At 51.6% G+C, this 17,174-nt stretch overlaps 1 protein-coding gene and 1 long non-coding RNA gene across 4 annotated transcripts in view; one reads left to right on the forward strand and one right to left on the reverse strand.

Moving 5' to 3' along the window:
- Positions 1-17,174, forward strand: part of LOC116668345 — a 77,010-nt gene that overhangs the window by 11,503 nt on the left and 48,333 nt on the right. The gene's annotated exons all lie outside the window — the stretch shown is intronic.
- Positions 1,501-16,610, reverse strand: CSF3R (colony stimulating factor 3 receptor). Of its 2 annotated transcripts, XM_006186360.3 has the most exons (17): positions 16,462-16,610; positions 15,110-15,164; positions 13,079-13,162; positions 9,677-9,973; positions 8,408-8,531; positions 8,077-8,264; positions 7,096-7,265; positions 6,833-6,986; positions 6,664-6,743; positions 6,070-6,283; positions 4,832-5,020; positions 4,351-4,452; positions 3,542-3,688; positions 3,300-3,440; positions 3,001-3,094; positions 2,674-2,752; positions 1,501-2,262 (listed from the first exon to the last, which is right to left on the reverse strand). In XM_006186360.3, the coding sequence occupies exons 3-17, from the start codon at positions 13,140-13,142 to the stop codon at positions 1,783-1,785; spliced, it is 2,523 nt and encodes an 840-aa protein (XP_006186422.1). In that variant the 5' UTR covers positions 13,143-13,162; positions 15,110-15,164; positions 16,462-16,610; the 3' UTR covers positions 1,501-1,782. The 2 variants fall into 2 exon arrangements, with proteins under 2 accessions (XP_006186422.1, XP_032351866.1); XM_032495975.1 differs by lacking the exon at positions 15,110-15,164 and having other exon boundaries at positions 16,462-16,573.

Consider the following 17,174-nt stretch of genomic DNA (forward strand, 5'->3'; position numbering starts at 1 on the left):
TTTTCTTCAGCATGCATCCCACCCATAGTCCCACTCTGCTTTCCTGACCTCAGGCCCTAGTTATCTTGGAGGCTTTCGTGGGGCCTCTTGTGGTCTTCTTCCCCCAACCAAGTGTTTCCACCCCCTGTCTCCCCAGAATCCAGGCTGGGGCCCTGTAAGAACTAGGTTTCAACCTCTTTTTTGGCAGCCTTGCATCCTGGTGATTAAGGTCGCTGAGTTTGGACTGCCCTGGGCTGGAATCCTAACTCGGCCATTTACTGGCTGTGTGATTCTGTGGGCAAGTTGCTCACACTTCCTGAGCCGCAGTGTAGTTACTCATCCATGAAATGGGGGTGGTAATAACATTACCTATCTTTTAGGTTGTTAGAGGATTAACTGGGACAGCTGTGTGCAGAGCGCCCGGAATATAGTAAGCATTCAAGAAATAATAGCTGTGATATTTGTGAAAGGAGGGGCATAAGGACAAATGCATATTAAAAGTAGGAAAAGTAAATCTTAATTTTCCTTGGTGCAAAAAAGGGAAAGAATCTTCTCCCTCTTGCTTTTCTTAGAGCATTTACTTTAGAATATATGTAACTGTGAATTCTTTCTCTGCCCTTTTGAGAGGTATGTAAATCTTTTTAAAAGCTAAATAAGCCTCTTGCCAGTTTTACAACTCAGGAATATCTTTCTCTAGGACCTGGGAACCCTCTGTTTGAAATGTAATCATTTAAAAAGATAGTGCCCCTGTCTCCCAGTTTCTGCAGGAGGGTAGGAAACTAACTTCAGCTGGTGTCCAGCTCCAAGTTGCAAACCTCCTTCCTCTTATAAAGCCATGAAAAATTTATTTTTCCTTTGGATAAATGCAATTAGCAAACCCAGGTGGCTACCCCATTTCCTAGCTATATTTAGGATGACCCCTTTGTGACCAATAGTGCTATCAAGTCCTCTTGCTTGAGGACTAGGTATTGTTTATCTTGAGAAAATGTGTGCAGTAAGTTGTGTAAAGCTTGGCTGTGTAAAAGGGTGTTTGCAAGCTCTTGAGTAGGTTGCCTGTGACTCGCATCACATTCTGGTTTAATTCTCATCCAATCATAAAACTGTTTCTTCCTCTTCTTCTCTTGTGGAGCGGTTTTCTAGACTGGTGGGAGATTTTGTTTTGAATTATACTTCTGCAACAGGGGTTATTCTTTTCCAAGGTCTGTTCCCAATGTCACATAGTTCTCTGACTCCCTTGGTAACCCTGGCCACTGTGGCCTAGTAGTCATTTTTCAAGTCACCACTAGGATGGCAGCTCTTTGAGGATGGATTGAGCCTAGTCATTTTTGAACCCCTGCTGCCAGCACAGCACCTAGATACTAGGTGAGGGCTGGTTGAATGAAGTAATTAAGGAAGGAAGAGACAAACAAACGATTCTGAGGAGTATCACTGCCCGCCCCCGACTGCTAGGGCTTTGAAAAGAAAAAGAATAGAGATTCAGGCACACTTAAGAGTTTCTCAAAATCAAACCAAACCAAACCACACCATAAACCAGTTTAAGAGACTAAAATTATAGGAAACTAGTACAAAAGGCTAGTGGGCGGGGCTGGACAAAGCATTCGCTGGCCTTTAAAGTGGGAGACCCAGCCCACAGAGATTGAGGGGATGGGGGAGTGGTGCTGGGGGCCCGAGATAGGGGAGACTGGGAGCCTTTCTGCCTTTCCTGGGACTGGCTGGTTTTTCCGTGATGAGTGCACTGACCTTCTCCTCTGGATGACCCAGGCTTATCAAGAAGTAGGCCCAGGTGGGGAGTCCCAGGAAGCCTTAGAAGCCCCCGAGCCCCTCCACCCCACTAACTTGGAGCCCTTGCAGGAGAGGGAAGTCAAGCAGTGGCCCAAAGATACAATCGTCCTCTGGGTTTGGAACTAGGGGCTCTGGGGTCCCCAGGGGGCTGGTCTGGAACCAGAGGTTCTCATAGGACTTGGGGCTGGGGGTGAGGCCCCCCAAGAGGGGCTGAGTGGAGTCACAGCGGAGGTAGTGCCCTGGCCCTGGGTCTGTGGGGCTGCCCAGCACCTGTACATAAAGGACTTGGTCACTGGTGCCAGACTGGGACTGGGGCTGGGTGGAAGGTACTCTTGGGTCCCCCTGGAGCACATAGGCCTGGACCAGAGTGGGGAGACTGCAGGTCCCTGAGCTGTCATTGGACTCCCAGGGCCCTGGCTTCTTCTCTTCCTCCTCCAGCACTGTGATCTTGGTGATGGGTGGCATGCCGGGGTCCCGTAGGCTGGGCAGCTGGAAGGTATCCTGCATATAAAGATGTGGGGTGAGGGTCCGGTTCATTTCAGATGCCTGCCCTAGCTACTGTCCCTTCCTGAGTTGGGGCAGTTGTGGGGCATTCTTGCTGCTCTTTGCTGGAACTCAAAGGGTTACTCAAAGGATGCAAAGCATCTCATTTGTTCTGACATGCTAAGTACTGTTCAGACTTAGTCTGGTGAATCTCCCCAACGATTCTGGGTGGGATTAGTCCCATTTCACAGTGAGGTCATGAAGGCTTTGAAATGAGTAGAGCTGGGATTCAAACTCAGGTCTGCTTTGCTCCAAAGGGAGGTGAGGTGATGGGAAGACCTGAGTACTCATCCTGAGAAGGGTATCCCTTCACTTTGAGCCTAGGCCAATACCCTCAGACCCATCTCCCTCTCCCTCCAGTGTTCTCACCTCTGCCATGATGGTAGGCACCCAGGAGCCTAGGCTGCTGTGGGCTGGATCTGGGACACTTGGCCAGAGGGCATTCTTCCTGTTGGAGAAGGGGGCAGGTGAAGGCTGGGTCAGGCATGCCCTCCTGTCTTTCCATCCTTTCTCCCACCTACTCCCAGCAGCTGAAGGGATGGCCCCTTGCAGTGAGGAGAAGATGAAGGGCCTGACTCCCAGACCTAGGCCCTGAGGCCTGGCAAGGCTGGGAGGAGCTCAGACTGGCTCACTCAGGCCTGCAGTTCCCTGCAGGCAGGAGTAGCTAGGTGTCAGGTCTCTCCAAAAAAAACTCACCTGGGTCTGCAGCAGAGCTGGGCAGCCCCACAGAGGCAGATGAACAAGACCAGGAGACCTAACAGGCCCAGGAGGATGTGCAGCTCGGACTCCTCTGGGGTGAGGGAGAAGTCAGAAGAGGTTAGAGTGCATGCAGGTAGGGCTGGGCCTCCTGCCTCAGACTGGGATCCAAGGGTAGAGCTGGGTTTCCTTCCTCAAACCAGGAGATCCAGGCAAGGCCTGTCTACTTTCAAATGAAGATCCTCTGGGTGAAGCACCCTCCCAACAGCCTTGTCTGGCCAGCCCCCTTCTCCTCTTACCTAGGGCCAATGTCATCAGGGTGAGGCTTGTACTGTTGATGGTCCACGCCTGGCTGGCAGCCATGAGGTAGACATGATACAGGCTGGCAGGCTCCAGGCCACGGAGGACAAAGCTATGGGAGGAGGCATTCAGGACAGTGGCTGGGAGTAGAGGAGAATGGTCAGCCTGGACCTGGATGCTGAGGATCCCCAACAACCCCTCCGGGCCTTCTGGGGCTGTGGGTCACTGAGGATAGACTTACAGAAGGACTGGTCCTGAGCGTTGGTCCAGAAGATGGTGTAGTGGGTCAGGGGGCTCTTCCCCAGCTCAGGGGCCTCAGGCATCCACTCCAGCTGGGCCCAAGTCTTGCCAATGTGCCTGAGATGCAACTCTGGGCCATGGGAGGGGGCTGCCGGAAGAGAGAGGTACAGGGGCTGACAGGGAGCGGGGTGGGTGGAGCCCCAGATGGACTTCTTGTGGCTCCCCAGACCCAAGAATTGGGGCGTATTGCAGGGGTGGGCGATTTAAGAGAGCCTGGGGGACTCCTGTCCAAGCCTTATCTTCCCAGGAACTTACACTGAATCCCATCAACTGTGAGTAAGGGACTGAGCTGGGATTTGAACCTGCTTCTCTTTGGCTCCAAAGCCTCGCTACCTGATTTCTGCCAGGCCTGATTTTATTTCGTTTACTGTTTGATTTCTGCCAGGCCTGATTTTATTTCGTTTACTGTTTGATTTCTGCCACTCACTCTCTGCATATGCCAGGCCCTCTGTCTAATTTCTATCACATGGGATGCCTGATTGCTGTCAGGACAATTGATCAATTTTTGCCAAACTTGCTTCCTGAATTTCTGAGCTCACTGCCCAATTTCTATTACCCTACCACCTGATTTCTTTCCAGCTGCAGGGGGCCAGCATAAACCAGGGGTAATCTTAGGATTGGGAGAGACCCTCTTCTGGGTTAGAGGCAGGGGAGGAAGGGAGTGTTCCCTCACATTCCTGATTTTGGGGGCCTAGACAGGCCTTGAGAGACAGGAGGGGATTCTGAGAAGGGGCCTGGTGGCTGACGAACCCATCTCTTGGGAGTAGGCATAGATGTGCTGGGAGGGTCCCTTGGTGTCCTGGTACAGGGGGGTCACAGTGATCTCGTAGAGCTGAAAGGGCCTGATGTTCTCTGTAGAGAGAAAATGGGGTTGGCACCCTAGTTCAGGGCTAGCCTCTGATGAGGATCAGGGGCTAACCTCAGACCAGGGATAACCTGGGCCTCATACTGCAGGGTGAGCCATTTGGCAGGGGTAAGGGGCAAAAAGTGAAAGAGAGAGCTAGAAAGGTGGCAGAGTCAGGGCCGTAGAAAGAGAGGATCCAGTTAGACTGTAGGAAGATTTTCCTGATTCTGAGGATGTGAGATGAGGACAGTGTAGGATCAGGAAAAACTAGGGGATCTGCTTCTTTGGGGTGGATCAGCTCACCCCTTGCCTACTGTCAGTCGGGTAAAGTGCCTCCCCCTGACCCCCAGGCCCTGCCCACTTGCCCAGCCCCCAGGCCTGCCTCACCCTGCAGCAGGGTCCCTGCAATGCTTCCATTGTGCTCCATCCTCCAGGCCTTCTGGCTGCTGCTGGGGCTGGGCGGAGCGAGGCCCCACTCAATCACATAGCCCCGAGGCTGAGGGCTGGGGGGCTCCCAGCCCACCCAGATGCTGTGAGGGTCTCGGGCCACGGTATGGAGTCTTGCCAGGGGTGGGCCTGGAAAGAGTAAGAGATGAACGCATGAAAATGAAAATAATGCAGGCCTGGAAGCCAGAAGCCTGGGTTCAAGTCCGCCAGTGGCTACTTACAAGCTGGGTGATCTTGGGTAAGTCAACATCTGAGCCTCAATTTCCTTATCTGTAAGGTGGAAATGGTGATAAAAGTTTCTACCTCATAGGGTCGTGGTGCAGATTAAATGAGTTGGTGCATGGTGGGAGGGTATAGCTCCAGCAGTAGAGTGCATGCTTAGCATGCATGAGGTCCTGGGTTCAATCCCCGGTACCTCCTCTAAAAATAAATAAATAAACCTAATTACCTCCCCCCACCAAAGAAAAAAAAATTAAATGAGTGGTGTATGAAACAGGCCTGGCGTCGAGTAGTGCTTGGTCATGCTGAAAGCTACCACTGTGTGGGGCTTGGTATGTGTTAATTCACTGAGTCGGCTGGCAGTCCCACTGCATGGCACTACTACTGTCCCCCATTTATCAATGAGAAAACGGAGACACAGAGAGGTTAAGTGACTTGCCTAAGGTCACGTGGCTGGTAAGTGGGAATATTAGCTATTGTTACTGTTAGTCTCTTTGTGATCCATGATCAGGGGCGCCTGACTCCCTGAGAATGAGCCAATTAACTCAGGGACTGTGTTCTAGCTGGAAAAACTTAAGGGTTTCTCGCGTTTCCTTGGCATAATGGACGTGTGTGTGTGTGTGTGTGTGTGTGTGTGTGTGTGTGTGTGTGTGTGTGTACAGGCACCACTACCAGCTTAACCTGGTTCTGGCTAATGATAATAATAATAGCTAACATATAGGGAGTTGTTACTTCGCACCAGGCACACATCTTCACTCATACAATCTTAATAGCGATGCTTTGAGGTAGGCACTGTATCATCCCCATTTGCTAGATGAGTAAACTGAGGCCAGAGAGGTTAAGTAACTTGCCCAGGGTCACAGTTAGCACATGACAGGACTAGATTTGAACACAGGCAGTCTAGCCTCTGAATTTACATGCTTAACCACCACGCTCTTCTAGCTGCCTGCCCCCTTTACCTCTGCTTTCCAAGAAGACCACTGGGGTGGGACGAGAGGTCCCGGCTGTGTTATAGGCTTCAAGGACCACCTCCTGGGCTTCTGAAGGCAATTGGAAGGTGCAGTTTAGCTCTGTGGTGTTGCAGAGGGGTGGGTCTGCCCCAGTCTGGTCTGAGTGTCTCCAGGAGACCAGGTACCCTTGAATCTGCCCACTGTCTTTCTCCAGGGGCATTGGCTGTAGTGGGCAGAGGAGGAAAAGGTAAGGGGATGTACAGCCATGAGTCAGGGAGAACTTCTAGATGGAGTGGACATGTCCCAGGAACAGACCCCTGGGCTGGGAGCCAGCCCTCCTCCCTCCCTCCTTTCTCCCCTCTGTTCCCCTGGGCTGGGTCCTAGGAGGGAGGGAAGGGAGAAGCAAGTGGGTGTATGCAGCAGGCATGTAACTGAGTCCTGCATTGTAGTCTGTCCAGAAGGACACTCCCAGCTTCCTAGACACACGCAAAGTACGTACAAATCACATACAAATGCATCCAAGCCTCCCAGCCCTGTTGGAGTCCTGAGCCCCAGCTCGCAGGGTCTGTCAGGGGTGGAGGGATGGCGTTCAGAGGGCATCACCTTCCAGAACAGCTGCACGTCCACTGTCCTGGGGCCCAGCTGCCTCTGCCGCCACCATGTGTCCAGTCTGACAATAGGGGCTGTGGATGGTGTAAGAAGAGGGTCAGGGAGGGCCCTGGAGGCCAGACTGAGTCCTGATGGCTGCTCCCAATCCCTCACACCCTCTTACCCCGTTGTGTGGTGATCAGCTCCAGGCTGGGGCTCCAGTCACTCCAGTGGCCGGGCAGGCGCCAGCGGGTGCAGCGCATCTGCAGGGTGTAGGCTGTGGATGGGAGGAGCCCGCAGAGCTCATACCGGAGAGTCCTGGAGGGTAGGGCACCCACCTGGTGGGAGGTGGAGCGTGGCTCTGAGCCTGGATCCCTCTGCCCTTCAAGGCCAGCTCAACTTACCCTCCCCTCCACCCCAGGCTCCTGAGGATGCCCTCCACCTCACCAGGTCCCAGCTGGCTTCTCCAAGCTGTGGCTGGTGGCGCAGCTCACACTTCTGTTCAATGTGCAGGCTTGGCTTCCATGTCTCCCAGCGCAGCCTCAGGCAGCCTGGCTGGAGCGGGGGCACCTCGGGGCTGGGCTCCAGGGCCCACAGTGTGGGAGGCTCCAGTTTCACTGTGAGGAGAGGGGTTGTCAGGCACTGTCTCTGCTCCATCCCATTAGGGCTCTGCCCTAGCTCCCGCTTGTCTCCCTGTCTGTGGTTCCATTTTCCTCCCTGGGTCTCCATTCATGGGATCTCTGTGCCTTTCTCTCTCTGTGTCTCTTCTCTGTGTCCTCATGTTTCTGATCTGTCTCTGTATATGTGTCTGTTTCTCTCTCCTTTTTGTACTCTTGCCCCAGGGCCTTTGCATTGGTTGTTCCCTCTGCCTGGAGCACTTACCCTCCAGATATCCAGTGGCTTGCTCCCTCATTTCCTTCAAAGATCTCTTCAGATGTCCTGTTCTCAGTGAGGCCTTCCCTGACCACCTTCCTGAAATAGCAACCACCCCCAACCCCGCACCCTCCCTCCCCACAGCTCTCCCTGTCCAGTCCCTGCTTAATTTCCTCACTGGGCTTATTATGTGACGTTCTATTGTATTTATCTTTCCCCCTGGAATATAACATTCTAGGGGCAAGAGTTTTGCTGTTCACTGCTGTGTCCCCAGCATCCAGGACAGTACCTAGCGCGTAGTGGGCACGTCAGGAAATTTGCTGAAAGAGCAAATGAGTGTGTCTCCTTGCCTCTGTGCGTTTCTTCTTGACCCTGTCTGTCTCCGTAGCTCTACCTGCAGCTGCATCCCACTTTGTTTTTCCCTCTTCTCTTCCTCTACTCTAGGTCTTCTGGCATCTGCTTGTCTGTCGCTGGGTCTGTGTTTTGCTCCCTGGGATTCTCTGGGTCTGCCCATTGTGGGGGCCCCTCCGCTCCCCCACTCACAGCGTCACCCACCAACATCCATGGGGACAAGGCACAGCTTCTGGGACATGCTGGTCCCCAGTGCATTCTTGGCCTCCACCCAGATGCCCAGATTCTGGTACAGCTGCAGGTGTTTGCGTGGGATGGAGCAGTGGCTCTGCCCGTCCTCTGGCACGCAGTCAGGGATGGAGTCCTCCTGGGTCTGGCAGTTACCCCGGCTCCTGCCAAAAGGCCAAGCTTGGGTGTCCAGTGGGGAAAGAAACTTTCTCCTATCTTTGCCTCTGGCTCCCCCACCCCCACAGTCCTACCCACACTCCGCCCCAGGACCCAAAGGAATGGAGCTGGAGTAGAGACCCCTACTTACTTGAAGCTCTTTAGGGTGAAGTTGGTGGGCAGGTGGGTGTCAGGTCCTGGCTCCCACTGGCAGATGAGGCTGTTGGTGGTGAGGTTCATGAGGCAGGACACGTTGTGGGGCGTGGCAGGAGGGTCTGTATAGGGTGGGGAGAGTGAGGGCTTCAGGTAGGACCCCATGGAAAGCTCCCACTAGGACAAGTTGGCCTTCTTTCCTTGCTCTGGGTCATTCTCTTTGGGGTCACCTTGTCCCCATGCAGGGTGACCCCGGAGGGGCAGCTCTGGGGGAAACCAAGCTACAGGCCTGAACCAGGACAAACATCACAAAGCCTCCAACCCTCTCAACTCTGCCCGCTTTGACAATGATGCTGTAGTATATCTGGGTTTTCATCCTGGTTCTATCATGCATTAGTTGTGTGATCTTGAAGTCACTTAACTGCTTTGTGCCTCAGTTTCCTCATCTGTAGAATGGAGGTCTTGGTAATAGCCCTACTCTTTGGGTTATTGTGAGGGTTGAATGACTTACTATGTATGCAGTGCTCAGAGCAGTGCCTGGCACATAGTAAATGCTCTGTGTTAGCTTTTACTATTATTGATTCTTTTTTTTTTCTTTGTTTCTCTTTTTTTTTTTCTGTCTCTTTTTTCTTTTCTTTTTATTCATTTTATGTTACTATTATTGATTCTTAAACAAGAAACTTGGTCTTTCATTTTTGTGTGTGTGGAGGGGGGAGGGAAGTAATTAGGTTTATTTGTTTATTTTTCAGAGGAGGTACTGGGGATTAAACCCCTCATGCATGCTAAGCATGCACTCTAGCAATTGAGCTATACCCTCCCCCGGTCTTTCTTTGTTTTTAATTATGCATTGGCTTGGCACAAATCCATCCTCTTGATTTGAGCAAAAGGCTAAGACTGGGGTGGGGGAGAAGCTGGGTGCAAGTTCAGCTTGTAGAGAATGTTCTCCCTGGATATCCCCTCCTATGGTTGGGGAGTTGGGCTTACTCAGTAGCCAAACAGAATATTTCTGGTTTTGGAGTCACATTGCCTGATATCAGTCTTGGCTCCATCCTTATTAGTTTGTGACCTTTAGCATGTCACTTACCCTCCCTAGCCTCAGTTTCCTCACCTGCAAAATGGGGCTAAATAACACTACCCACTAGCAGGTAAGGTTATGTGATATCTTGCTTATAAAGTGCTTATTGAGCAAGAGTTCAAGAAAGAATAGCTCTTATTCTTATTGGCAGGAGGGAAGAGGCAGAGTGGGTGGATGGCTGCAGGAACTTACAGCCTGCCTGCAGCTTGGCCTGGTCCAGGATCTGCAGGCTGTTTCCCCAGCGCAGGCAGCAGGAGAGAAGGGCCTGAGAATAGTTGAGGTGGGGCAAGGAGATGGTGGACAGCTGGGTCCCATTCGGCAGGTGCTGCTGCCTCCCCCCAGGCTGAAGCTCTGCTTCCAGTTTCCATAGAATCTGTGGCTCGGGGCCCAGGTGGCTGCAGTTCTGGCTGATGACGCAGGAGGCCGTGATGGGATCCCCCAAGCGGACGATGGGGGCTGAGAGGCTGATGTGCCCGCACTCCTCCAGGCCTGGGTGGGAGAGGATGGGCTGTAAGTGACACCTCTGCCTGGTAGAGCTGGGCTCCTAGACTCAGTACTCCTAGACTCAGTGCCTTTACCTTCTTGCTTTACCCCAAGACATGGGGCTGGAACGGGGTGAGTGTGTCTGGGGACCGTGAGAGGCTTTCAGGGGTGATGGAGATAGATTGCGGGTAAATGTTTATCCACTGGCTATACAGAGAGAAACAGATCCTGGTGTGTAGCATGGGCTGCTTTCCCTGGTAAATATTCCCCACCATGGCTGATTTTCAGCTAACAGTGTGACATCACTGAATGTGAACTTGGGAAGAGATGTACGCAATCAGCTCTTACGAGCCATCTCCAGCACACCATCAGATAGACTAGTCCCCTCCACCTTACCCGGTGATGGCGAAACAATGGTTAGAATGATAAGAACCCCACAGTCACAGCAATCTTTTCAGAACTCAGATCTGATTGTCACCCTGTCCTGATCACGGCACTTCAACGGCACGTTACTGCTCTGAAAGGCAGTACCGTGTGATGGATGAGAGTCTGGTTGTTGTAGAAGGGAGGGGCAAGACAGGGATGGGGGATTAAGAGGTACAAACTACTATGTATAAAATAAATTAGCTACGAGGATATATGGTACAACTCAGGGAATATAGCAAATATTTTATAATAACTGTAAGTGGAATATAACCTTTAAAAATTGTAAATCACTATGTTGTACCCTGAAACACATAATACTGTACATCAGCTACACCTCAATAAAAAATTATAATAACAGACAAAAAAAAAAGAGCATGGATGTTGGAACTGCCTAGATTTAGAGCCTGGTTCTAGGGCTTATTAATTATGTGACTTTGGTATGTGACTGAGACTTTCTGAGTCTCAGTTTTCTTACCTGTAAAATGGGGATAAAAAAAGCCCCTACCTTAGTGTTGCTGGAAGGAGTAGATGTGAGAACACAGTTAAGGCACTTAGAACAGTGCCTGGCATAAGTATTTGCTGGGATAAAGACCCAGATCCTTCTCACAGTCCTTGTGGCTTGGCCCCTGCCTAACCCTCCCGGTTCCAGCTCAGACCGTGCTCTCTCAGCTGCACTCTCTCTGGCCTTCTTCCTATTTCTTTTTCTTTTTTTTTAAATTGGCAGTACTGGGGATTGAACCCAGGACCTCGTGCATGTTAAACATGCACTCTACCACTGAGCTATAACCACCCACCCCTTCTTGCTATTTCTTAACAATGCCTCACTCCCTCCAACTGCTGGACCTTTGTCCCTGCTGTTCCTCCTGGAGGTGCCCCTTTTCCTCTCTCCTACCCTTCTTTCACCTGGTTAACATTTAGGTATCTTGTGGGGGAACCAGACCAGGTCCTGACCGACCAGACCGGGCCATGCCCTCTGAACTTTCCTGAAGTTCTTATTCTCCTTCATAACTATAGAGTCATGTGATTATGTGCTTGTCTGCCCTCCCTCCCCAGCTAGACCACAGGTTGTGTGAGGTCAGAGACCTCGGCTGTTTCACTCATGACTGTGTTCCCAGCACCTAGCACAGAGAGGCCCTTGGTGAATGTGTATGGGCTTAAGTATGAAGTAAGCACTGTACCTTGCCCACTATGCCTCCTCTCCTCTCACACATGTTTTTCAGCCCATTTTCCTGATGGGGCTGCTGAGGCCTTAAGAGAAGGAGCAATTTGCTCAGGGCCACAGAGCCAGTTCATAGGGCTCCTACGGCTTCATAGACTCAGGATTTCTGACTGGCATGAAACTTGCCAACTGTTTACTTCTAAACTCTACCTGATACTGAGCCCTCTACAGCAGGGCTAGGGCTGCCTATTTTTGTATGGCCTGCCAGCTAAGAACAATTTTTTATATTTGTAAAGAGTTAAAAGCAAACAAAACAAATAAGAACACGCAACAAATGGTAAGAATGTAGTTTGGTGCAGACATTATGGAAAACAGTATGAAGATTCCTTAAAAAACTAAAAATAGACTTACCATATGATCCAGCAATCCCACTCCTGAGCATATATCTGGAGAGAACTCTAATTTGAAAAGATATATGCACCCCAATGTTCATAGCAGCACTATTTACAATAGTCAAGACGTGGAAGCAACCTGAATGTCCATCAACAGGTGACTGGATAAAGAAGTTGTGTTATATATATACAATAGAATACTACTCAACCATAAAAAAATAAAATAATGCCATTTGCTGCAACATGGATGGACCTGGAGATCATCATTCTAAGTGAAAAGGCAGAAGGAGAAAGAAAAATACCACATGATATCATTTATATGTGGAACATAAAAAAAAAAAGACACAAATGAACTTATTTACAAAACAGAAACAGACTCACAGACATAGAAAATAAACTTACAGTTACGGGGTGTGGGGAAGAGGGTGGGAAGGGATAAATTAGGAGTTCAAGATTTGCAGACACTAACTACTATATATAAAATAGATAAACAACAAGTTTATACTGTATAGCACAGAGAACTATATTCAATGTCTTATAGTAACCTATAATGAAAAAGAATATGAAAAGGAACATATGTATGTATATGTATGACTGAAACATTGTGCTGTACACAAGAAACTGACACATTGTAAACTGACTATATTTCAACTAAAAAAAAGAACATGCAACAGAGACTGTATGTGGCCTACACAGCTGAGCATTACTGTGAGATGAAGTTTGTCGACCCCTGCTGTGCAGCATCCCTGTCAATCCTGGCCTTGGCTTGCATATCCCTGGAGATGGGAGGCTCTCCACCTCTCAAGGTAGAGTTTCCATAATTGGAGAGCTCTACCTGAGATTCTTTATTTCAGGATTAAACCTGCCTCATTCTGACTTCCACCCTGATCCCTTTGCTATCCATGAAGGCTGCACAGGGCTCAGAGGTGTCTTCTGACACCCCAGCAGAGACTTTCAGACAAGACCTGAGTACTCCTGGCCTTCTCTGGGCTGGCCACCACATCTGTAGCCCTGTCGGTTCTTTTGGCATGCTCTGGGAATTCCAGGAGCACTGTGGCCGTGCAGGGAAGTAACTCCCTCCTTCACCCACAGTTTCTTTCCCTGTAATTCCCCCTCACCCCTGGACACACTCACTTCTGGGGAGCAGCAGGATGATCAGAGCAGCTTCCGCCAGGCTGCAGGTTCTCAGCCCCACCATAGTGCCAGCTTGGTGCTCACCTGGAGGCAGAGAGGACAGTTCTTGGGCTTTGGAATCAGAGTTGAGTTTAGTCCTTGCTTTCCCACACTGTGGCTTCAGCCAGGTTACTTGGCCTCTCTGAGCCTAGTTTCTTTGCAAAATAGAGGTAACAGCAGCCTATACTGCATAGGGTTTTGAGAAGAAGATGCAAAATTATGCAAGTCAAGGGTTTCACACAGTGCCTGGCACAGAGGAAACGACTCTATAAGTGATAGCCACTGATTGTTATATATGCCTTCTGGGAGAGAGCAGGGAAAGGAGCAGCAGGGAAAAGTATTCTTCCCCCTTCCCTTCTGTCTTAGTTGGATTCCCCCCCATGAGGCAGAGCCTGAGATGAAGGCTTGCATGCAGGTAGTTTATTTTGGGATGATCCCAGAAACAGAGTGAGGGAGTGGGGAGAATGAAACCGGTAAGGAGAGAAAGCCAACACAAGGGTGTGTCATCAAGTCTGTCACTTATATGGACAACTGGGTCTCAGTCCTAGTAGTACCTTCCAAGGAGTCATGCGAACACACCTCAGAACTGTCCACCCAAGGGACAATTCATCCCTTGGCTGGCAGAGAGGATGGGAACATTTATCTACCAACTCCTGTACCCCATTGGTCAAGGGCCATTGCTTGGGGTGGTAACTCCCTGACACATCCCAGGTTGCACACACGTGCATAATAGGCAGGCTCTCCTGGGTGAGCCATGCTCAAAGGGTCAGAGACACTCCCTCGGGCAGAAAGGGACAACTCCACGGAGCAGCTGAGGCAAGGGGCTGTCAGGTTACAGCTGTGGGAAGCTGGCTTCTGCAGTGATGGCTGGACGGAAAGGTGGGCTGAGAGGATACCCCCAATTCCGGGCACAGACCTCTGGAGGCCTTCTAGGGCCAGGCATCCTGTGGTCAGGGTGACAGTGCCCAGCTGGAGGGAGCATTAGTTCTCGCTAATTAGTTCATTAGTCTCAGGAAGTATGCAAAGGTCTCTCTGCTGGGGTGGGCTTCCAGTCTAGTCCTCCACTCTGCTCCCACTGGGGTCTTGGGGCCAGACACCTGGTCTTCCAGCACTAACTGATGCTCTTGGTGACAGCTCAGTGGGGATCGCTGACCAGGCTGCATGTACGTACATGAACTCGTGTGTGTCGGTGATGTCCCAGCAGATCCCCTGTGCTCAGAAGGGATTAAACTTCTCTCCCTCCAAGACAGAAGTGTGAATAAGAACTGCCCGGATACCAAGGCTGTTCCTGCCTGCAGGGGTCTTACTTTAAGACCCTGGTCCATCAATATATGTTGCTGTATCAGGGTACCAGGTGAATGCTAGCCCATAAGTCACCTTTTGGCAAATCAGGAATAAAGCACCCTTTCCTCTGGACAAATGCAGTCCCACACTAGGACCTGGCAACTACAGAAGAGGCTGGATTTCAGTCTCTACTTGCTCCTCAGCTGGGCAGCTTTGTGTAGTAAGAAATCTGCACAGCTGTTCAGAGCACCCCCGTCTACCACTCAGTGGTTGGCAACCTTCCTACAGCATGCCAGTTTGATTATCCACCACACACACTCATTGGGGAAGATTTAGCCTCCTTGGCACAGATTTTGGGGCTTTGATGCCCATCTTGATGCAGTTTTGATCATATCCCAGCCCTGCTGCCCTAACAGGGGTCAGCTTCTGGCCCAGCCTGTATCCAGCAAGGTTCTACTTCATCCCTCTCTGTTGGCTCCTGTCCAGAGTGGACAACTCAACCCCAAACCCTGAGAGGCCCAGGCATCCTCTCCCTGGGTTGTTGGTGGTTGGCACGTTTGGCCTCAATGCCTGGTCCCCAACGGCAGCCCTGGGCGCCCCCCCACCCCGGGTGAGTGGGATCTGGAACCTGGTGGAGCACCGTCTCACCCTCTAGGGGCGCAGCTCTGAGGCAGACCACCTGGTTTGAACCCTAGGTCTGCCACTTACCAGCTTGGTGACCTTGGGCAAGTTACTTCATCTTTCTGGGCCTCGATTTCTCCATCTGTGAAAGAGGGATAACAGCAGTGCCCACCTCTCAGGGGTGTGGTGAGGGTGAAATGAGATGGTCCATGATAGGAGCCCTTAGCCTGGAGCCTGTGCAGAGGAAGTGCTCACTAACCGAGTTATTTTCATGTGCCAGAAAATGGGACACAGCCTCTTGGGATCAGCATGGTTTAGTGCCTCCCTTCCCCGCTTGCAGGCTGCGTGGCCACAGCCTCCTAGGACTGCCACTTTGCTTTGTCTGTGTCCCACTGCACAATTCAAACCCCTGTTTCTAGGTCCCCTTCTCCTTGGCCCCCAGTCTCCCCTTTTGCTCCAGCCATTGTGGCTTGTTCCCTGGACTCTTTCTGAGTCCCGGCATACAGCGCTGTCCCCTGGGGTCGTTGCAACGTACCCGCTCCCCCCCCCCCCGCCTTTTTCTTTCCCCTCCTTTCCCTCCCATCACACTCAGCCTTCTCCCCTCCACCTTCTCCAGCTCACACCCTTCTCTCCCCTCTTCTTTCTACTCTCCTTCACGTGGAGATTCTTTCTATGGGAAGAGGGTTGAGGGGAGAAGCGGCTGGGAATGAACAAAGGGAGAGGACTTCCCAGATGTGGTTCAGAGAGAGAGACACAGGTGGAAAGAGTAAGAAAGTGAGAAACACAGACCAAAACGATGGAGAGAGACTCATGGAGATAAAGACTAAGGCAGGAGAGATGTCGAGAGACTGAGGCAGAGCGAGAAAACAGCCCGAGAGACAAGGATGCTGATACACAGGCCGAGGCATGAGGAGGCCGAGAAGCAAAAGATATTCAAGTGACAAAGGGAACCGTGAGAGACAAAGAGTGAGGAACAGCGAGACTCCGAGACAGACAGAGGGGAGCTCAGAGCCAAGGCAAGCCAGAGAGGGGCTGAGGAGGAAAGAGAGACGGAGAGTGAGTGAGAGATGGAGACAAGGAGCGATTGAGACACAGGTTCTGAAGGACAGAGATGCGGAGAGGAATGATGATTATGCCCTTCCCTGAGTCCAGCCCTTTCTTTGAGCCCAGCTCAGTGTCCCCAAAGAGATGTTTATCTGTTTGTGACTTCCCCATGCATCCCCCACCCAAAAAAGTAGAAGCACCCTGGGAAAAGAGACTCCAGCGTCCAGGGCTCCTGGTTCCCAGGAACAAATCCCAAAGGCAGGAGCTCTGGCCCCAGGCGTAGGCCCCCGGCATGCACGCACTTGGCAGAACTGGGGCTGTGGGTGGTGCGGACCTGGGATTCCAGGGCCCCATCAAGCCCCAGGCCCAGCCCTCCCCGGGGCTCCCCTACTCACGCTGGAGCCTGTGGGTGGGCGCCCGTCCGGCCTCCCTGGTCTCTGCTCTCCTCTTCAGGGCAAGTTCCTGAAAACAGCCGCAGCCCAGCTTCTCTCCCCAGCCCTGTCGTTAATGGCTTGGCCTCTGACAGGCGCAGGGGCTGTGGATTGCAACACCTGACCAGCCTCCTTCCCTCCTTTGCATTGTCGACCAAAGCTGGCACAGGCAGCCCCTTCCTCCCAGGAAGGAGCCTGGGAGGGAAGCTGGTGAGGCCCGGGCAGCCTTCCTGCCTCGGGGGTCTTAAAGGGGCTGAGGGATGTGGCAACGTTGTCCCCCTCCTCTGCCTCCGGATTTCCTGACCTTGAAGGTTTGATGCTGGCAGGGCCCAGGCTCCAACCCGGTTGGGTGCTATTCCCATGCCCTGGGGGGAGCATCACTGGGAGGCAGACCCTGGCTTGAAGGCTTGCTCAGTCCTAAGCCTCTTTTCAGCACTAGCCTTGGGGTGCTTCCCGGTATTCAGAGGGCTACAGGGAATTCTGTAACATGGTACCTTCTTCCCCGCTGCCCTCTTCACTGCATGTTCCCCACCACGGCCCAAAGGCCAGGCAGAAAGAGAAATGGGGACTCTGGGAACAAGGCAGGGGGTCACCTGTGAGGCTTGGTTCTTCATAGGCTTACTAGAAATTGGCAACGTTCACTCACAGTGGTTCTGCTTAACTGAATGTTTTTTCAT

This window comes from Camelus ferus, chromosome 13, assembly GCF_009834535.1.
Source record: "Camelus ferus isolate YT-003-E chromosome 13, BCGSAC_Cfer_1.0, whole genome shotgun sequence".
NCBI classification, from domain to species: domain Eukaryota; kingdom Metazoa; phylum Chordata; class Mammalia; order Artiodactyla; family Camelidae; genus Camelus; species Camelus ferus.